This window comes from Suncus etruscus, chromosome 14 (assembly GCF_024139225.1).
Source record: "Suncus etruscus isolate mSunEtr1 chromosome 14, mSunEtr1.pri.cur, whole genome shotgun sequence".
Taxonomy (NCBI): Eukaryota; Metazoa; Chordata; class Mammalia; order Eulipotyphla; family Soricidae; genus Suncus; species Suncus etruscus.
Genome location: NC_064861.1, coordinates 42,316,009 through 42,339,220, shown reverse-complemented (window position 1 = coordinate 42,339,220; position 23,212 = coordinate 42,316,009). Strand labels below are relative to the sequence as shown.

Below are 23,212 nucleotides of genomic sequence, written 5' to 3'. Positions count from 1 at the left end.
TTACATAGTTTCTCAAGAGTCTCTAGGTTTAGATTCCTGAGCCTTTAACATAATGTAGAAATGTTTTCTGCCTTATTTGATATTATAGATGAAATATAAAGATAAATTAAAAGATTAAATTTCCCATAATATTTTTAATTCATTGCTACCTACCACCCTTGTAGCCCATCAAGTATTGCTTTTAGAATTTCTTTCTTTTTTTTTTTTTTTTTTTTTTGGTTTTGGGTCACACTTGGCCATGCTCAGGGGTTACTTCTGGCTCTATGCTCAGAAATTGCTCCTGGCAGACTCAGGGGACCATGTGGGATGCCAGGATTCGAACCACACTCGTTCTGAATGTAAGGCAAATGCCATACCTCCATACTATCTCTCCAGCCCACTTTTAGAATTTCTGACTTTTCTGATTGTAATTCTGTTTATCCTCTTCATACCTTACTCTCCTCCATCTCACCCATTCACAATCATGTTTGTGACCCCCTGACACATCTGTGCCTTTGTTCTCAAACGATTTAATGTAATTCACCTACAAAGATGTATGATGTCTTGTGTATTGTCATTTAAAGAAATATATAAATATTGGGGCCATGGAGGTAGTAACTCAAGTATCAGAGGTGAAAACCTTGCAGGTGCTGCAAGGACTTGATTTGAGTTCCTAGTACTGTGTTGCTCTGAGCAGCAACTGACTAATCAAGGTAGTTCCCAGCACTGCTAGGCCCAAGCATTGAATTATCCAGCTTGATTAGTACTGTCTGATCAGGAGTGGCCCTGATTTCCTGAATTAACATAGATGGCCATTAGAGACATTTTTTTTTAAAGGAATATACTAATATTTATATTACTTTTGATTGCTATTTTGTCTTTTAGGGAATGCTAGTTATAGTTACCGTATTTTCCGGCATATAAAACGACGTTTGAAATGAAAAAAGTCAACCGGAAATCGGGGGTCGTCTTATACACCGAGTATATCCCGAAAAATGTTTCAATATACCGCTAAACGAAAATTGTCTGAATATTGCAACAAAACGAATTTTCCAACTCGATCCTGCACCAATCACTGCAAGGCTGCTCGGACCGCCTCTCTAACTCAGCCAATCCAAGCAGGCTTTTTATGCATGCAAATTACACAATGTTCTGGACCCGAATCTACACTGTAAAAAGCCTGCTCAGATTGGCCAGAGTCAGAGAGGAAATCTATTACAGTATAACCTTTGAACCTTTGCTTGTTGTGATTGGCTCACTGTGGTACATGAGCACAGGAACACATGCAGCACAGGAAAGTTCTTTCTGATACAGAGAATATAGGCCTAAACCTATGTTTTAACTGCAAAATTAGGGGGTCATCTTATATGCCAGAAAATACGGTACTTGGATTTAGGTAGAGGATTTAGGAATTAGTCTTTTTTCTCATTTTCCTCATTTCTTCGTTTGTAGTACTTTTGGGGGAGAAATTTACTTCACTGTCATGTAATTCATTCATTGACTCTTACTTGGGCCTTCATTAAAATTGACTAATAAAGCTACCGGTAAGTAGCAGGAAGGGAGACCAGAGCAGGTCACAACCCCCGCCGCCCCAACCCCGCTCAGAACACTCAGAACCCACAGGGCTTGGAGCTGGGGCCTTGATGCCTGCCACTAGTAAGGAACAGGGAGGGAACCTGAAGCAGGGCGCAATCCCTGCCTCCACAAACCCTGGTCTGAAGCCACAAGGTCTGGGGACTTGGGCCTCACCCCAGCTGGAGCAGGTAGGGCGACCGGTGTTGGGTAGAACACATCCCCCAGCCACGGCAAGGAGCACAGAGGGAGACCGGATCAGAGCATAACTCCTGCTACCACAAACCCCGGTCGGAAATCACAAGGCCTGGGGCTTGGGCCTCACCACCAGCTAACCCCTAAGGAGCAGGGAGCAGGGCATAACACCGCCACCACAACCCCAGTCAGAAACTGCAAGGCCTGGGGGTTTGGGCCCCATCTGCAGCTACTGGTAAGGAGCAGGGAGGGAGACCAGAGCAGGGCATAAACCCCTGAGAAGCCACAGGGCCTAGGAATTTGGCCTCATGCCAGCCACTCCAGCCACCTGTAAAGAGCAGGGAGGGAGACTGGAACAGGACGCAATCCCTGCCGCCCTAACCCCGCTCAGAAGCCGCAGGGCCTAGGGCCTTGGGCCACACTGCCAGCCACTAGTAAGGAGTAGGGCACAACCCCTTGCCACCACAACCCAGCTCTGAAGCCTCATGGCAGAGGAGGTCTCCTGACATCACAGACCACTTAAAAAAACTTGAAAGTGCAAAACCCCAACCCACCCTATGCAAAGAACAAAGGGAAACTAAGGAAGACATCAATAGCTGGAAATACAGAGAGAAACTCAGATTTCCAAGCCTTCCAAAACGCATGAACTCAATATATGAAGGCCTAACATAAGCATTTAATGTATTAGCAATGGAATTCAAAGAATCACTAACCAAAGAAATTAAGAAATCCATAGACGAACAGTTCACTAACTCAAAGAATTGTATCAGAAGACAAGAGAGTCCGTACAAACGTAACTAAGGGAGCTAAAAAACATGCTAGCAAGCCACGACAGCAGAATTACTCACATAGAGAATTATTTGGACGAACTTGAAAACAAAATTCAAGCCAGAAACAACAAAGAAGTCAATAAAGAAATGAGAGACAAAACATTGGAAGAAAAGTAAGGTGCTTAATGAACAAAGACAAAAGAAATAATCTACAAATTGTTGGAATACCAGAAGGGGAAGAACAAATAGTGAGGGAAATAATAGCAGAAAATTTCCCACCCTCTGGAAAGAGACACCCTGTACAAATCCAAGAAGCAAAAAGTTCCAAATAAAATAGACCCAAATAGACCAACCAAGGCATATAGTAATCCAAATGACAAACAAAAAACAAAATCAAGGAAAGATGAAATCTTTAAAGCAATTTAAAAAAAATTCAAGTACAAAGGAAGGAACATAAGAATCAAAATAGATCTCCCATTTGAAACAATTCAAGCAAGAAGTCAGTGGAACATATTTAAATTACTGAATGAAATAAACTTCCAACCTAGAGTCCACTACCTATCAAAACTTATTTCACGGGCCCCGGGGCCAGAGAGATAGCTTGGAGGTAAGGCGTTTGCCTTGCATGCAGAAGGATAGTGGTTCGAATCCCTGCATCCCATATGGTCCCCCAAGTCTGCCAAGAGCGATTTCTGGGTGTAGAGCCAGGAGTAACCCCTGAGCACTGCTGGGTGTGATACAAAAACAAAAACAAAAATCTCATTCACATGGGAGAGAGGACTAAAAACATTCTCAGACAAAAAAGAACTTGCACTATTCGCGCTAACCAAACCGACCCTAAATGAACTACACAACCCAAACACCCAATTTAACAACAACCGTAAACAATATAATAGCACAACAACCCCTTCTGTCAATAATCTCCTTAAATGTTAATGGACTGACCCCTCCCCCCATTAAAAGACACAGTAGAGGGTTGGATCAGAAAACAAACCAGATACTTTTATTTTTTGGTTTTTGGTCTTAATTATTTTCTGTCATGCTTCCCTAGGAAGAAGAAATAGTATCTTTATTTAAAAAAATATTTAACCTGCAAAAAAATATATATATAAAATAATTTGAGCCACATGAGGAAATGTTTATGTTAGGTTAGGACTGGGAAATAAAGCTGGCTGACTCCTGAAACTTCATCTGACTTCTTTGTGAATCCTCATCCTGCAACCATCAGACCTGCCAGGTCGTAGGGGCTGCAAGAGCCTGGCTGAGCTGAGAAAGGCCTCACCATCCCACACTAACACTAAGTCTCATTAAATTAAATTAAAACAACAATCTAAACCAGGGGTCTTCAAACTGCGGCCCGCGGGCCACATATTGTATTTATTCCCATTTTGTTTCTTCACTTCTAAATAAGATATATGCAGTGTGCATAGAAATTTGTTCATAATTTTTGTTTTTACTATAATCTGGCCCTCCAACAGTCTGAAGAACAGTGAACTGGCCCACTGTTTAAAAAGTTTGAGGACCCCTGATAAACCATCTAAATACATAAGGTGCTAAATCGCAAACCTAGAGGAACATATGAATGGAAACACGATAGTACTTGGAGACTTTAACACATCATTATCACCACTAGACAGAGCCACTGGGCAGAAATCTAGCAAAGACATAAGAGCTCCAACTGAAAAACTAGAAGAACTAGGACTAATGGATATATACAGGACCCTCCACCCTCAGAAAGCAGAATACATGTTCTCAAGCACACAAGGTACCTTCTCTAGAATAGATCACGCCTTAGGCTATAAATCTAATTTCCACAAAGTCACAAATGTAAGGGTTGTAAGAAGCATCCTATCAGACCACAATGCAATAGAAATCAAAATTGACTGTAAAAAGAAGAATTGGAGAAAATCCAAAACCTAGAGATTAGACAACATGCTGCTCGACAACAGGTCGATCAAAGAGAAAGTCAAGGAAGAAATAAAAAGATCTTTGAGACGAATGACATTGAAGAAATATTGTCAAAATATGTGGGTCACAGCAAAAGCAGTAATTAGAGGGAAACTAATAGCAATTCAGGCCTATGTTAGGAAAGAGGAAAATGACAAAATCAACACCTTAAAGGAACAGGTTAAGGAGCTGGAAAAACAGCAACAAAGAAACCCAAGTGCAGATAGAAGACAAGAAATAGTAAAAACCAGAGCAGAAATAAACAACATAGAAACAAACAATACAAAAAAATCAATGAGACGAGCTGGTTTTTCGAAATAATAAACAAGTTAGATAAACCAATGGCAAGACTCACAAAGGAAAAATGGGGGGGACCCCAAAATAAATCAGATTACAAATTAAAGGGGAGAGATTACAACAGAATCTCAAGAAAACCAAAACATCATGAGGGCTTACTATGAACAATCGTATTCAGTTAAGTTAGAGAATCCAGAAGAATTTGACAGGTTTCTAGAAAAATATCATCTTCCGAGACTGGATAAGGAGGATGTAGAAAGCCTAAACAGGCAGTCACTTCTAAGGAAATTGAAACAGTAATTAAGAACCACTCCAAGAGCAAAAGTCCAGGACCACATGGTTTTACAGATGAATTCTATCTACCTTTGATCCTCAGACTCTTCCATAACATTGAAAGAACAGGAATTCTCCCTAATTTCTGTTATGAGGCTAATACCACACTCGTTCCCAAAGCTGGCAGACACCACCAAGAAAGAAAACTACAGACCAAACTCACTAATGAACATGGATGCAAAAATCTTCAACAAAATCTTGCAAACCGAATCCAATAATATATCAAACATATTATACACCATGACCAAGTGGGTTTCATCTCAGGGATGTAAGGATGGTTTAACATACACAAACCAATCAAGATTATACACCACATCAATAAGAAAGACAAAAAACACATGATCATTTCAGTTGATGCAGAGAAGGCCTTTGACAAAATTCAACACCCGTTCATGATGAAAACACTCAGCAAAATAGGGTTGGATGGGACCTTCCTCAAGATTGTGACAGCTATCTATAACAAGCCCACAGCCAACATTATCCTTAATGGTGGAAAACTGAAAGCATTTCCACTAAGGTCAGATACTAGCCAAGGCTGTCCACTGTCTTCACTCTTATTCAACATAGTTTTAGAAGTCCTAGAAGTAGCAATTAGACAAGAGAAGGAAGTCAAAGGAATCCAAATAGGGAAAGAAAACTAAAACTTAAACTCTTGCAAATAATATGATATACATCAAAAACCCTGACGAGTCCACAGCAAAACTCCTAGAAACAATAAACCAATACATTAAAATGGCTGGCTACAAAGTCAATACACAAAAGACAGTAGCATTCCTTTATACAAATAATGAAGCAGAGGAGAAAGAAATTAAGGAATTGATCCCATTTAAAATAGTATCTAAAAATATGAAGTATCTAGGCATCAACCTAACAAAACAAGTGAAAGGCCACTACCATGAAAACTTTAAGATCCAGATTAGCCAAATACATACTGAAAAGCCAAAAACTGGGCGGCATTTCTTTACCTAACTTGAAGCTTTACTATAAAGCCATAGTGATCAAAACGGCATGGCATTGGAACAAAGACTGAATCTCAGACTGATGGGTCAGAATAGAATACCCAGTGACACCCCCCCCCCCAATATATAGTCAACTTATATATGACAAAGGTGTCAAGAACCTGAAATAGAACAAAGATAGTCTCTTCAACAAATGGTGTTGGAACAACTGGATAACTATCTGTAAGAAACTAAAGATTGATCCGTACCTCACACCTTACACCTTATACAAACATCAACTCAAAATGGATCAAGGATCTTGAAATCAGACCTGAATCTATAAAGTTCTCTGAAAAAAAAAAGCAGGACACTTTCAGACTTATACATCAAAAAAGTCTTTGAGAGTTTTTGTTGAGAGTTTGGTGAGAGTTTCAGCATCAAACCTAAATAAATGGGACTACATCAAACTAAAAAGTTTATGCATGGTGAAAGAAACACTGGTTAAAACTAGAAGACAGCTAATAGAATGGGAAAAAATTTTTGCACTTAACACATCAGAAAAAGTGTTGATAACTAGGATATAGAAACCACTCGGAAAGGTTAGCTTCAAAACACCTAATAAAGCATAGAAAAATGGAGAGAAAAAATGAATAGACACTTCTCTGAGAACAATCAACAAATTGCTGATAGGCACATGAAAACATGTTCACCATCATTCATCATTCGGGAAATCCAAATCAAGACAATAATGAGGTACCACCTTACACCAGTGAGTATGGCATCAAAAATAACGTGACCAATAATCTCTGTTGGAGATGTGGTAAGAAATGAACTCTTATCCACTGCTGGTAGGAATGCTGCCTGGTCCAACCCCTATGGAAAAAAGTATGTACGGTGCCTAGTAAACTCAGAATTGAGCTGTCATATGACCCAGCAATCTTACTCCTGGGATCTCTCCCCAAGATAGAAGAACATTCATTCCAAAGTATTTATGCACTCTACTATTTATCACAGCACTCAGCACAATAGTCAAAATTTGGATATCGATGTCCAACAAAATATGGAATGATCTAGAAAATATGTTAAATGAAGTAAGCCAGAAGAAGGAAAAAATAGAATGATAGCTCTAATCTGAGGTATTTAAAATATTACCATATATACATACAATACTTCATAAAGAAACACAAATGTTCCTATTGCTATACTTATTTTTTAACCTTTCTTTTCTTTGTTTTGTTCCTTCCTTCCAACTTTTCTAAATGGTAGAAACTCCAAATACTATAGGGGTCTGGGTATAGCAAGGGAAAGGGATCAAATCAAACAGAAGACGGGAAATACAAAGCCATGACTATCTTTTATACCCTAAAGAAAGCACCAACAAGGGAAATAGTGATTCAGAGTGAACAAGTGTTCGTTCGACCTCTCAGTACAAAGCTCTATAACAGCGATGGCTAACCTTTTTGAGCCCGAGTGCCCAGACTGCCACACAATCCCCAGTCCTCCCAATGGCCAGTCTGGCCCTGTTGCTAGTTGAGCTGCAAAGCAACACTGGCACACTTGCCTCCCGCTGCACCGTATATCTTCATTGCGGACCTTTCTGCATGCCAGCTGTAAGGCCTTCAAGAGCCACAGGTTCGCCATCGAAGCTCTATAATGTTCTAGTGTATTGATCCACAGAACCAGATGCAGAATATGAGAGGAAGCCAGGGACTTACACTGCAGTGATTACTAACAATATGTTTTAATTCCTTAATTGTATTAGGTATAAAATAACCCTTCAGCTTCTTTGTTTATAGTGGTTTCTGGAAAAATAGGATGGACATCCTAATTTTGCAACTTGGTGCTCAATCATACTTGATACCAGATACAGTATGCATTATGACAATGTATTGATAAAATACTTTCATTTTCCCATTTTCCTTTATGTCTTCTACTTGAACCTGAAGTATAGGACCTTTGAGACCATGGAAACAGACAACTGTGCACTGCAGGCTTATGTTATGGTTCCCACTCATCAATACGTTTTTGCAAATTACTAGTATCCTGTTTCATTTTATTCTTTTTTTTCTTTTTTTGTTTTCTTTTTTATTCTTTTTCTCTACTCATTCTTGTTTCTTCCTCCCTTCTTTCCTTCTTAAATGCAATCTATGTTACATAAAGCCCATGCTGTTAGTTTCTTTTTAGGAAAGGAAACTCGATTTACAAGATGTGGTGGATGATACTACACAGGGAAAGCACCTCTCATAGTCCTCACCACCATATTGCATAGCAGTAGACACATGAAAACGAGGCTTATCCTAAGATGCTTCAGCCACTATCTAACCCTGAAAGTTTTATTTTGCAAACAAAGATCACCCCTGTCATTGATGAAGTGTCTAGAAATGGGAAAACCTCCCAACTCAGAGGCACCCTCCCAATTTCTTTTTTTCTTTTTTCTTTTCTTTCACTTACTTTTTTCATTATTTTTTTACTTCTTATCCTTTTTTCCTTTCTCCCCTAATTTATAAGTTAGCTATCTATTTATCTTTTCTTTTTTTTTTGTTTTTTTTTTTTTTGTTTTTTGTTTTTTTTGGGCCACACCCGTTTGATGCTTAGAGGTTACTCCTGGCTAAGCGCTCAGAAATCGCCCCTGGCTTGGCGGGACCATATGGGACACCGGGGGATCGAACCGCAGTCCGTTCCTTGGCTAGCGCTTGCAAGGCAGACACCGCGCGGTTTGCATCATGTAGACTAGTATGAAATTGCCAGTGACAGCCTGAGTATAACTGACCAGCTATCTGCCACCCCACAGATCAAACACCACCCCCCAAGCCAATCTCGAGCTCAAGCCCCACCGTAGGCCAATCTCCGCAGCTGGCCTGGGAGTGGGGAAAACCCAGGGTGCCCCATCAGGTCCTCCCAGAAACCCACCTGGAGATCCGGAGGAAAGGGGGAGAGGGGGGGGTCGGGTGACCCAGGTCCGGGCTCCCCTACCCTAGGCCGGGCCAAGTGGCCCCTGGCACATACGGAGGTCTGCCAGGAGCCAGCCCGTGCCGGCTGAAAATCCTGCCCCAGGAAGGGAGGAAGGCCCTCCCAGGCCCAAAGGACTAGAGCTCAAGACCCACCCCAGGCCAATCTCCGCAGCCGGCCTGGGAGTGGGGAAAACCCAGGGTGCCCTTTAGCGCCACCTCACCGGCCCCTATTTATCTTTTCTTAATTAAATTATTTATTAAGTGCTCAGACCCATCCTAGGGGTAGGCCTCCAATAATAACTGAGGAATAGATCTCTAATGTCTGTTTATATGTGGGCATGAGTTTGTATACAATGGACTCCTCCTTGTCAGCCAAACCTATATTGTAGACAATCCATGCCTACATTGTATATAGCCTCTCTTATATATTATCCCTCCCCCCTTCAGAACTTTCTCTGTCCTCCCATCCCCCTAATCCTTATTCATTATCCCTCCCTACTTAACCCTCCTTACCTTCAGCTCTTAATTTAGCAGGTACCAAGTCTGACCTCCTGCCCCAATAAGTCAACACCCAGCTCCCAAAGCCAAAGAACACCCTCAGTCCCAAATCTAATGCTCTGGCAAGAAATTACAACCACTAAGCCTGCTGACTCATTTTATGTGGCCCTTCTTTTCACCACCCCTTCCCCAAATGTAGACTGTTGCATGCTATTGGATTCAGCTTCAGAAGGACACCAGTCCAAGGACACTTCCTGATCCCTTACACTGCTGCTAACCACTTCTCAAACTCAACAACACTACGGTGTGGGCTGAAAAAGTGCCCTGGACCTCCCCTCTGCAAGAATATCTCAGAAGACTTAATGGGGATGTCTCTATTTTCCTTGTATGTTCAATACCTGAGTAGTTATACTGCTTAGTGTGTTTATTTTTAAAGAAATAGGTAGCCTCCTTCATTCTTTTTTAATGGTTAATTTCTTAATTTTTAAAAACTTGTAAATTATTTTCTATTATATCTTTTTTCATTTATATATGTCAATTCCACTTGTTTTGGTTCTTCTTGGTATAAAATTCTAGAAGAATAAAAACCCAGGTCAGAAACAGGGCAGAGAAAGTAAAGCCTGTCATTCTTATCCCTAAAGGCACCAACAATGGAATATGACACTCTTCCTTTTGCATAGGCATAATTAAAAAAAAAGGGAAATCTTATGTATAGAAACAAACTCTTATCTACTAGGCATAAGAGCCCTTACATTTTATAATAATGTTCATGAGCACCCAACTTCATATGATAGCCACTGTCCAATCCTGAACCCCAGATCCCAAATAAAGACCCAATACAGCTCCCTACAACAGCACCAGGAACCAATTTCCCCTTAGGAAATTCCTAATACTGCTCTGACACCAACTTGTACAGGTTGATACAACAACCTGACAATGAGGAATAAGCAAAAACTTGATCCAAGAAAGGTTGCCCTATCGCATCACTTAAAGGTAAGATGAAATCAGAAGACATGCTGTCCTTTGATCTGTGCAAAACCAAAATCACTAATTACAAAGACGGACTATGACAACCATGACTGGGCAGAAGTTTTCCGGGGACCAATAAGAAAGATCCTAGCCTATGCTTCAGTTTAGTATTTGTACAGAAACCAAGATCTCTAATCCCAGATTCTGGGATCTATGCAAAAACCAGAATCACTGATTACAGAAGACTGACTACAAGAAGTGTGATTGAACAGATCTTCTAGAACCATAACAAAAGACTATCCTTAGACATTGTCCTATGGCCCATTGAAATACCAAGATATCTAGCCACAAAAGACTGTCATCCACAGCTGAGCAGAAAGTTTCCTGGTACCATAAAAAGACCTTGGGGTTTGACAATGAGCATGTATGGAACCTATAGCTATGACAGTATGCTTCAAGGGTGGAGAAACTCTGTACCTCCTAGGCCAAGGAATTCCCTCTAATTTCCTCAATACTTATTTGCCTAAGGAAAAACAAACAAAACCAAAAAACACAAAGCCTCCCACACCAGACCTTTTTCTTTTTTTTATGTTCCATACTAAATCAGAATGATCCCTTGAACCCTATGTTGTGGGAAGACTATGCACATAGGTAGGCTTTGCCTAGTATCAGTTAGAAAATTAACCCCATTGTTTTGAAACTCTTTATATGCAGAAGAAACCTCTTCATTTCAGGTTGCCTTATTGCTGATGGCAGTCCAGAGTAGATGTGAGACTGACTTTTCCATATAGAGTTTACAAGGCAAACACCCTACTGCTGTGATATTGCTCTGATCCTCATACTCAATTTTGTTCCTGAAAAAAATAACAGTATTAACTTTCTCTGTAAGGAAAATATGGTAATCTTAACATGATACTTAATGGTGAAAGACTAGATATTTTCCCTTAGACTGTGAAGATATGAGGCTTGACAGCTCTCATAGCACTGTCATTTATAATGATGGAATTTTTAACTTGTGGCAGTGTACTAGTAGACAGTTGGATTGCCATCTTTGACCTCTGTCCATCAGGTCAGTGGCATAGAATGAAACAGAAGGACACTGGCATGTCCAATTTGCAAGCTAAATTGTTAGCTAGCAATTTTGAACACAAATCTCTGTTCCTCCACCCTGTCTTCCTTGCTCCAGACATGTGAGCTATTTCTTCAGTTGACAGATAATTGAAAGACAGTTAATACACACATCAAACTTTAACTGGTACAATTAAGAACAAAGGGTGGGATATTTACTCAATCAATTAAAAAGTACCTTTATAATACAAAGTCATGATAATTTTCTGTTCTGTTCTTGTCTGGTCTCATCTTACTCTCCTGATTGTCTAAACTACTATTAATATCCTGAACTTATTCCATACCTGGGCTAAGCTAAATTTGTTTTATGCAAAAGACTATCCCAAACTTAGGGTTTTTAATTAAAGGGGTGATTGGGACAATTTCCCACACCACCTCATGCAATAAGGTAAGAAAATAAAATTTAGACTTTATAGATTAAAGAGATTTATTTGTAGCTGACGTAATTACATAGAAAATCCCAAGAAGGGGCTGGAATGATAGTGCAGCTGTAGGGTGCTTGCCTTGCATGTGGCTGAGCCAGGATGGACCTCGGTTTGATCCCCAGCATCCTTGATGGTCCCCCAAGCCAGGAGCAGTTTTTGAACGCATAGTTAGGAATAAGCCCTGAATGTCACTGCTTTGGCCCCAAAAAACAAAACGGAAAAAAGAAAATCCTAAGATGTCTATAAGGAAAATAGCCTAGTGCCAGACATGAATTCAGGAAGGTCACAGGATAATCAGTATCAAAAAATAAAAAGGTTTTTTTCTATACACTAATTATGGACATGTAGACGTTAGTAGTACATACTAACAATATAGCAATACTTATTTGCTCTCTGGCACTGCATTTAACTTTTGAAACTTGAATACAGCATAGTTGGATATGTGTGATTCAAATTCAACCCCCATAGATAACAGAGTAATTGTTCAAAACTTTGGGTCTGAAGTTTAAAAAAATTTTTTATTGAAACCATTGTGATCTACAAAGTTCTTCATAATTAAATTTCAGATACACAATGAGTCTAGGCCATTCCCACCCATCACCAGTATCGACCTCCTTCCACCAATGCTTCCAGAGTGCATCCTGTACTATCACCCTTTACCCCTAGCCTGCTAGTATAATAGTCCCATTTAAGTTTACATTATAAAAATTTAGGTCTCTTGATTCTATTATTGTTTACTTTGGCATGGATATTTACTTCTGTCCTTATTTTTTCTCCACCAATGCACCTGAGACTATTTGGCCCCTGGCCCACATACTGTCTTTATACTTTATTTCTTAATTTTACAGAAAAATGCAGGAATATGTGGTAAAAGAAAGTAATCCATGTGCCAAGATTCTATGAAAAAGGTGGGAGCTCCTAAGTAAAAGATAAGAAATTAAAAACAGAAAAGAAAAAAAGACATGTATGTGTGGCAGATTTTTTTTTTTTTTTTTTTTTTTTGCATAGGCACAACAAAAGTTGGGGAAAATACAAAGGATAAACCTTTGGCCTAAAAACAGGGAGACCCTGACCATGAAGCATCCTGTCATAAGACCAACTATGGGTTCTGGGCATACTAAGTTGTCTAACCCCAAAGTTTTTTTCTTTGTGGTTCCAGTAAAAGTTCTTCTTAATCATGGTTGTTGCAATCAGGTTTCTGTAGTTAGTGATCCTGGTTTTTGCATAGATCCTATGTCTAAGTCATGGTGTCATGGAGTGTCTTCTGGCTTCATCTCACTTGTAAATGTCATTGTAGGGAACCCTGCCCTGAAAGCAAGTTGTTGCTATTTTCAGGTCATCAGAATGTCATATGAACCCACTCTGGAGCAAATTCTGCCAGGGCACCATTAGTGCCTTACCTGGTAGAAGTTTGATTCATGCTGCTGGTTCCATAGGTGGGATCCAAGGTCCAGCGATGAATGGCCATTGTCTGATCATATGAAGCCTAAACCAAGTAATTATGACAAATGATCAGGGTGAAAGGCCTCACTCCAATATAAAATGTATGAGTTCCTATTCATATTAGATAAGAACTTGTTTCTATATGTAAGATTTTCCCATTTTCATGTGCTTATGCAAAAAGGAACAGTGCCACATGATACTACTGGTGCATATGGGGCCAAATATAATAAGCTAAACAATCTATAACCTGGTTTTAACATGAACTCAACCCAAGAGAAACTACTAGCATTTCCTACTAAACAGATCCAAAGAAAGGAATGGAAAAAACTACCTCTACATAAGGAAATAGACAATAAGAATTAAACCTATTAGGGAGGGGCCGGAGAGATAGCACAGCAGTAGGGCATTTGCCTTACATGTGGCCAACACAGGACAGACCCTGATTTGATTCCCGGTATTTCATGGTCCCCTGAGCATACCAGGAGCAATTTCTGGGCACAGAGCCAGGAGTAACCCCTGCGTGCACCAGGTGTGACCCCAAACCCCCTCCCCCAAAACACCTATTAAGGAAATATATTTAAAGAAATATATGAGAAATATACATATCCACTTTAAGTCTTCTGAAATAGTCCGGTGGGGTGTATAAAATCTAGAGCACAGCTTCAGTCTACGACATTGGGTGTAAATTTAACAAGATAACATTTAGGGACTAGAATAGTTAAATTTTTAAAAGAAGTGGGAGCAATACCTATAGTTTCAAGATATATAATCACAACAAAATGTATGGTGTTAAAGGGGACAGTGATGTAGTACAGGAGTTAGATCACCTTGCATCTAACCTGCTCATATTGATCCTGATACCACATGATACATCAAGTAGCATCACATCCTTGGGCATTGAACCACTGACTCAACCTTCTACACCCTGAGTACCATTTTAGGAGTCTCCTCACAAAATAAACAAATATTTAGTTAGAAATAGAATGAGGAATACACAAAAGATGGAAGTCAGTTTATGTAGTGCCCATTCTTCAAGGGCACTTACATGTCTTATACACAGCTGACTCTGCTAGTTTTCTAGACTCTGTAAATGAGTTTTTGACAAAGTTGGAAAAGCAGTGCAATAGAGAAAAGATAATTTGTTGAAGAAATGGTTCTACAACAGTGTTAGCATGTCTTTGACTTTTCTGCATTTATAATTATATTTGTAACATGTATTTTGTGGAGCTTTTGTAATTTAATCTTCTTTTTTCTATTATAGGAATATATTAAAGGAATCTGTGAACCTGAACTAGAAGAAAGAGAATGTTATCCAAAGGCCATGCACTGTATTTTTGTTGGGGCCCAGAGTCTCTTTCTAAAGAGCTTGATTCAAGACACCTGTGCAGACCTCTGCATTTTGGACATTGGACTTCTTGGCATCAGGGGAAGTGCTGAAGCTGTGGTCATGGCTCGGAGTCACATTCAGCAATTTGTAAAGCTTTTTGAGAATAATGAGAATTTACCCAGCAGTCAGAAAGAATCAGAGGTCAAAAGGGAATTCAAACAATTTGTTGAAGCTCACGCAGATAGTTATACAATGGACTTGTTAATTTTGCCCACTTCATTAAAAAAAGAACTTTTGACACTCACGCAAGGTGAGGAGAACTTATTTGAAACAGGGAATGATGATGTCACTGAAGTTCAAGATTCTGAACAAAAAGAGATTATACAGAACGCTGCCATAGGTCTGAGTATTTCCAGAGATGAAGTTGTTTTGCATGAGGATGCAAGAAATAAAGCTGGGACTCCTGTTTCTGAGCTTACAAAACAAATGGATACAGTTTTTTCCAGTTCACAAGATGTACTTTTTGTTCCAGAAAATGGTCTAACTCTAGAAGAAGAGACACTTTCTAATGATAGAACCTGTCACAAACGGAGATTTTCTGATTCTGAAGAAAGACATACCAAGAAACAGTTTTCATTAGAAAATATTCAAGAGGGGGAGCTTTTACATGATGGTAATACACCATCTGGAAATGTAATCATTGACCTGTCTGAGTCTTCTGCTGATCCTGAAAATTTCAATTCAGATGTAAAAGATACTACCGAAGAAATGGAATATAACATCCTTGTGAACTTCTTTAAAACCATGGGCTATTCCCAAGAAATTGTTGAAAAAGTCATTCGGGACTATGGACCATCTACGGAACCACTACTGCTCTTAGAAGAAATTGAAAAAGAAAATAAACGATTCCAGGAAGACATAGAATTTTCACTGGGTACTATATATACTGAGACAAATAAAACCAAAAATAAAAGTGTTTGTAGCAGTGTAAGTGAGCTTTCAGTAGATTCTACTCCAAAGAAAACACAAAGTCACACACAGCAAAATATGATAGAACGATTCTCTCACTTACCGTTCAAAGCAGAATCAAAACCATGTACCTCAAATTGCAAAATGAATACTTTTAGGACAGTGCCAGTAGATCAGAAGCAAGAAATACAGAGTTCAAATCAGAGCTACACTTGTAGCATAGACCTTGAAACTGATGGTCTTTCAACTTCTGTTGCCCCATCAAGTCCCAAAGAAGTCAGTTTTGTTTCAAGAGGAGCCTCAAGTCACCAGCCCAGAATTTCAGTTTTCCCTGAAAACGGTTTGCAGCAACAAGGAGATCCCTTGCCTTCAAATATGAAGACTGCTGGTGAAAATCGTTTGAGACCTTGTAACTCTCCTCAGTCTAAGCCAAATTGTCCACCTCTTTCTCCACCGACACTTCTGCCCCAACTGTTACCTTCAGTTGCTGATGCAAGGTTTGCAGGAGCTTCTGAGTATATTGATTCTTCAGTTACAGGGGTTCAGAGGTTTCGAGATACCCTGAAAATACCCTACAAGCTGGAATTAAAAAATGAACCAGGGAGAACAGATTTGAAACATATTGTTATAGATGGGAGCAATGTTGCAATTACGTAAGTCTACTTTCTATAGCTTTTAATTTTAGATAAGGCTGTAAGTCATGTCTCAAAATAATATCTGTAAGAATACCCTTATGTGACTGGTTGCTCTGTTTCCATTTCTGAAAACAAACATTTAAGAGGGGAAATTTTGTATAGCCCTGGAGTTGGAAAAAGCTTTACCTTGCTGAAAATTAATGTTTCCCAGGAAGAGAGGATAATTTTACTTTTCACATATGATTGCTTATCACTGAGTAATAAGCAGTATAGGGATTTACATCATTAGATTTGAAATACAGTATGTAATTTGATACAGAATATTGAGTGCTAGCAAAGGAAATATTTTTTGAAGTCTTTATGTAATGGAACTCTTTCTCAAAATGGGTGCAGTGGGGGCACTAGAGCCATATAAGTGGTGGTTGGAGTTTTGGGTTCAATTGAAGGATGCTTTCTGTTGATTTATTTGGTGAATTTCCAGCAGGTCACTGAGCGACATATTTTGTTTTATTCCTTAAATTTGGGATACTCAGGGCCAGAATGATAGGGCTGTGGGAAGGCATTAGTGTGTTCAATCTTCAGCATCCCATGGGGTCCCTTGAATATTGCTAGGATAATACCTGGGCACTTTTGGTGTGAAACAAATAAATTCAAATAAAATCAATAAATCAAATCAAATAAAAAAAGGAAGGAAAAACATTTGGGGGCCCTCTGCTGCAGTGTAATAATAAGTAAGTGGTATGTATTATGTTGATAATAGGTGTGTTTTTATTGGGTTTTGTGAGTTTTATTTTGACAGTGATCATTTTTCTAAATTGTCAGTTCAGAATGTTTATAGACCTCTTCTCTTGGTCAAGATTTCACCTTAACCTGTTTTTTTACTTCTGGTGTGGAATTGGGTTGTTGATTTTTTTTTTTCTCTCTCTCTCTAAAGGGTGATTTAGTACATTGACTAAGAAAACTGAAAGTGTGGAGTCATGAGAACCTGTGAGATCTTGGGGCCCATTTTTACCCTGCTTAGTTTCTGTTACCATTTCTTTGTTCCAAGAACATTTTTCATCTTTTTGTTGTTTTTTTTTTTGCCACGCCCAGTGACGTTCAGGTTATTCCTGGCAGGCTTGGGGGACTATATGGGGTGTGGGGATTGAACCCGGGTTGGCCACATGCAAGGCAACCGTCCTATTCACTGTGCTATCACTCTGGCTTCCCAAGAACATCTTTATCCTGCCATTTCAACAAATCTTAGGTAATCTTTCAGTTTCCAAATTCAGTTACTCAGTTGATTTTAGAGTAGACATAAAGATCTAGTGTTTCATGTAAAATAGGCACCTGGACAGGGTGAGAAGTTGAAGTACTTTACTAAATTATTCAGTATGTTTTGGTGGTCCCATTTCTTTCTCTTTTTTATGTAGGAATCCACACTAGGTGCTGGGTAACTGCCCTGTCCACTGTAATATTTCTTTAGTTCCTCCATCTCATTCTCTCTCTCTCTCTCTCTCTCTCTCTCTCTCTCTCTCTCTCTCTCCCCCCCTCTCTCTCTCTCTCCCCCCTCTCTCTCTCTCCCCTCTCTCTCTCTCTCTCTCTCTCTCTCGCTCTCTCCCCCCCCTCCTTTCTTTCCTCCTTCCCTTTCTCCCCTCCCCTTTCCCTCCCCTCCCTTCCCTCCCTCCCTCCCCAGGGATTAATTACTCCTGAGGCTCAGGGGACCTAATGGGATGCCAGGGATCAAACCCTGGTCAGCCATGTCCAAGGCAAGTGCCCTGCCTACTGTACTGTCACCTGCCCCCAAACAGTTTCATTACTTTTTTTTTTTTTTTTTTTTTTTGGTTTTTGGGCCACACCCAGCAACACTCAGGGGTTACTCCTAGTTCTGCTCAGAAATCGTTCCTGGCAGGCTCGGGGGACCATATGGGATGCCGGGATATGAGCCACCATCCCTCTGCATGCAAGGCAAACACCTTACCTCCATGATATCTATCCAGCCCCACTGTTTCATTCTTAAGAATTCTAAAAGATTAACATATGTTCTGATTTTGTTTAGAAATTCTTGATGAGGGGCTAGAGTCACAACACAATGGGTAGGGCTTTTGCCTTGCACATGGCTAAACTATAAACTAGGTAGGCTCAACCCCTGGCACCACAATATGGTTGGTCAAGTCTGATAGGTATGGCCCAAAACCAAAAAAATAAAGCAGTAAAGAAATACTTGATTGGAAAAAAGAAAGGAATATTGATAAGATTAACATATTTTTAATTATTGAAATACTTGTATATTGGTTTTATTTTGCTAATTTATTAGAAATTTTAGAGATACGTAAGAAGAAATATAAAAATAGTATTTTAGATTGACCTTGGATTTTCTTGTGTTTGTGTGTTTTACTGGCTATCTCATGCCCAATTTTTTTACATCATATTCAGACATTTTTTATTTTCCACCTGCTGTCTCTTGTGCCTTTTACATTTTATTTTATTTTATTTTATTTATTTAGTTTGGGTTTTGGACCACAACTGGTGACACTCAGGGGTAATGCAAAGCGCTCAGAAATCCCTCCTGGCTTGGGAGACCATATGGGACACTGGTGATCCAACTGTGGTTTGTCTTGGTTCAACTGCGTGCAAGGCAAACGCCCTACCACTGCACTATCACTCTAGCTCCTGCTTTTATGTTTTGAAGGACATCTCAGTATATCTTCTCAGCCAGTTTTTTGGTTTGTGTTTGTGATGTTTGTGTGTTTTGGTTTGGGGGCCACAACTGGGAGCCCAAGGATTATTCCTGCTTCTGCATTCAGGAGTTGCTCCTGTTGGGATTTGGGGACCATTTGAGGTGACAGGGATCATACCCAGGTTGGCTGTATGCAAGGCAAGCACCCTGCCTGCTGTACTCTTGTTCTGGCCTCGTTTTTATTTATTTTTTTCACTTGCTTCCTTTTTGTTTTATTTATCTTTGGGCACACTTAGTGGTACTAAGGTCTTACTCCTGGCTCTGTGCTCAGGGATCATTTCTGCCAGGTTCAAGGGACTACAAGGGGTTCTTTGAATTGAACTCAAGTTGGCTATGTGCAACTTATATACCCTATCTGCTGTACTATTGCTCCAGTCCAACCATATTTTTAATATTTTCAAAAATACAGGTATTCTTTTAGAGTGTGTTACTTTGCTGTCAAGAAAAAGAAAATGGCATTTCACATATTAAATTTTATAGGTAGTAACAACTTGTAATATTCTTGTCTTTGATTCTAAGTAATTTTGTTCGTTTATTGTCACTTTTTATTGGCGTTCTTTTTTGAGGGAAAATCCAGCAAATATAGTTGTATAACACTAAGTAAAACTATAAAGTGCAGTTTTCAGTCATCAACAGTCCAAGTTCAGCACCAGTTCCTCATTAGTTTCTCCACCAAATGATAATAGAAAATTTATCATGGATAATTTAAATATATAATATATAATTTTATGATATCAAGTTAATGATTTATTATTTATAAATTAATGATTTATTGTGAATAATGTGAATCCTTTTATTATCTATTTTGTGAAGATTTTCCAAATTGTTGATTAAAGAATAAGAAATGCAAGTGAGTATAGAATAAGCAGAAATTATGTACTTCAGAAAAACCTTTTTTTTGAGGGGAGGGATTTGGGCCACATCTGGTGATGCTCAGGGGTTACTTCTGGCTCTGCGCTCAGAAATTGCTCCTGGCTGGGAGGGTCATCTGAGACACTGGGGAATCAACTTAAATCCACTACATTCTACTTAAAAGAGATTCTTTTCTGTTCTCCTGACTTCACTCAACGTAATATTCACTAGATCTATTCATGTAGCAGTGAATTGCATGGTTTCATCTTTTCATAAAACCAAATAGTATTGCTTTAGAAATTTTTTACTGAGAGCCAGCAAAAACCCAAGTGACAGGGCCTAGAGTGGTGGCACAAGCAGTAAAGCATCTCTGCCTTGCCCTTGCTAGCCTAGTACCGACGCTGGCATCCTATATGGTCCCCAAGCCAGGAGCGATTTATGAGTGCATAGCCGGGAGTAACCCCTGAGTGTCACTGGGTGTGGTCCAAAAACAAACAAACAAACAAAAAACCCAAGTGGCATATCCTGAGAAGTGTGAGAACTCTATTTTACCAGCGGACTTAATAGAGCTTTTACTCAACTCAGTTAGGAGCTCATTTTAATGGAATCTCTGATGGGGTCGGATATTAGCAGACAGCTGAAGGGAGACTACAGTAGCAGAAATTCGGAAACTTTCACCTGTGAAGTAGGGAGAGACCATCTCAAGGATTAAACATTTGGAGCACATTCCCAGTTACCAAGGCATTCAGATGCATTCCATGGTTATTGTATGTTACTTAGACTCAGTTGTCTTTTTCATCTCCTGCTTTCATGTTGGCCTACCTAACATGCTATCAATAGTATTTTCTTCATCAGTATTCCATCATGTAAATGTACCGTAGTTTCTTAGTTTAGTCATCTCTTCTTGGACACTTGGGTTGTTTTCAAAGTTGGATTATTGTGAATAATGCTGCAGTGAACATAGGGGTGTAGGTGTCTTTTCTGAAGAGTTTTTTGGGCCATCTGTGTAGATGTCAAGAATTGGAATTGCTGGTCATAATTGGAAGCTCAATTCCTGGTTTTTGAAGTATGTTCAAATTGTTTTCTGAAAGGCTGGTCCAGTTAGCATTCCCACGAACAGTGAATGGAATCTTTCCCCACATACATACAAAACCATGCTAACACTGGTTATTTGTATTCTTTGTAATGTTATTTAGTTTTAAAACTATTTAAAATCTTAAAAGCTGAAGTACCAGCATATGTCATGCACTGTACTTTGTTTTTGAAGATAGCAGTTTTGTATGGTTATATATAACACGAAATGACTTGAAATGACAGTGGGTAGGGTTGCTCTTTTCTTGCAAGCAGACAACCTGATACCTCATATTGTCCCTTGTGCCCTGCCAGAAATGATACCCGAAGCACTGAGGAGTAAGTCCTGAGTATTGTTGATACGGTCCCAAAGCAAACCGAGAATATTATACATGATTACACAGATTAGATTTTGGTCCTTAATATCACTTTACAGCCATTATCAGTCCTTTATAGTCTTCACTTTCATAGAAATCAAGGTCGGCATGGTTAGTTCTTGGCAGCATTGGTTACTAATTTTATTCATTTGGTCTGACTAGTTGGGAAAGTAGTTCCCCCTTTATTACCATAAATGAGTCAGGTGATGAGTAAATGGAAATTGTTTGTGGCTCATGGCTAGACATCATAGCACTGCCCACATAATACTCAGTGAACTCTGTCAATCTGAAACCAGCAGTAGATCACCTGACTTATATGTGTAGATCATTTTCCATGAAAATGAAGTCTGCTCCTTACCTTGCCAAAACAGTAGTTTAGCCATTCTAACTTTTAAATATGCGTTGCTTTATCAAGCTTCCCTAACTATTTTCATTAAGTAGATGCTACAGAAGGAAGTTAACTCTCTTCTGGGTAACTCAAAAGATTTTTCAGGGACCGGCAAGACTGTACAGAGGAGAAGGCAGTTGCTTTGCATAAAGTGACCTGGGTTCAACCAGGTTTGATCCCTTGTAAACCCTGGTGATCCAGGAGTGATCCTGGAGCACAGAGCCTAAGCATAACTGGATGTGGTGATGACCACACCCCACATAAAGAAAGAGTTTTCACTATTTCTGCATGTTGACCTTTCTGAGTCCATTTCTATCACGAGTCTGTCAAGTTTCCATGATACATCTTGTTTGGGGTATTCCATCTAGTGACTGCCTACTGTGATATGAACAGCCATATCATAATACAACTTGTTAAATGACAGTTTACTCTGTATTTGGAGCTGGAATCCCTAGAGCTTTCTACTTTCTCAGAAGTAGAGTGCTGTAACTGTAGATAATACTTTATCTGTGAGTCAAATAGACCGGTGGTCTTAAAACTATGCTGATCTAATTGTATATAGGCTAGGAAACTGGGATAATCACAAACATTTCTACCTGGCCAGACTTAGATGAGGCAGGAAGGTCAAGAACCCTCTTTTTTGGGTCAGAGAGGTAGTACAGGAGGTAAAGCACTTGCCTTCATATGTGACCCTGGCTTGGCTTCTGTGTACCCCATATGTCCCTCTGAGCTCTGCCAGGGATCATTCCTGAGCATAGAGCCAAGAATAGCTCCAGAATGTCTGTGGGTACAGCTCCAACAATCCCTCTCATCCCCCTTTCTCCCAAGAAAAACATAGGACCCCATTTACTATTTTTAGAATATTTTCTTTTGGGGTCACATCTGGCTGTGCTCAGGATTACTCTTGGCTCTGCCCTTAGGAATTACCCCAGTTCAATGCCAGGGATTGAACCCAGGTTGGCCATGTGTAAGCCAAGCTCTCTACCCATGGCACTATGGCTCAAGCCCCTTTTAGTATTTATTTTTTATTTTGGGCCACACCCAATGACTGATGCTCAGGAATTACTCAGTGATGCTCAGGGGTTACTCCTGGCTGTGCTCTCAGAAATCTCTCCTGGCTTGGGAGACCATATGGGACACCAGGAATCAAACAGTGGTCCATCCTTGGTCAGCTGCGTGAAGGCAAACGTCCTACTGCTGTGCCATTGCTTCTGCCCCTTTAGGATATTTTAAGCTTGACTGCCTCTTAGCGGTTTATTTTCTGGGTAAATCCAGTATTTTTCACCAGAATTTTGAATTTTTCTTTGCTTGTGGATATTTTTTAGGTTATGAAGTGACAACTATTTTTATGTTTACTGTTTGGTATTATGGGGCCATATATATGCTTAGTGCTTGAGGCAACAGAAGCAAAGAAACAGAAGAAAGAATA

General features: G+C 39.6%; 1 protein-coding gene across 1 annotated transcript in view; it reads left to right on the top strand.

The window, feature by feature from the left end:
* N4BP1 (NEDD4 binding protein 1) overlaps nucleotides 1–23,212 on the top strand; it is a 58,479-nt gene that overhangs the window by 17,275 nt on the left and 17,992 nt on the right. The window contains exon 2 of the mRNA XM_049786062.1: nucleotides 14,707–16,394. Within this exon, the coding sequence (XP_049642019.1) occupies nucleotides 14,707–16,394 (1,688 nt within the window). The remainder of the gene's footprint in view (nucleotides 1–14,706; nucleotides 16,395–23,212) is intronic.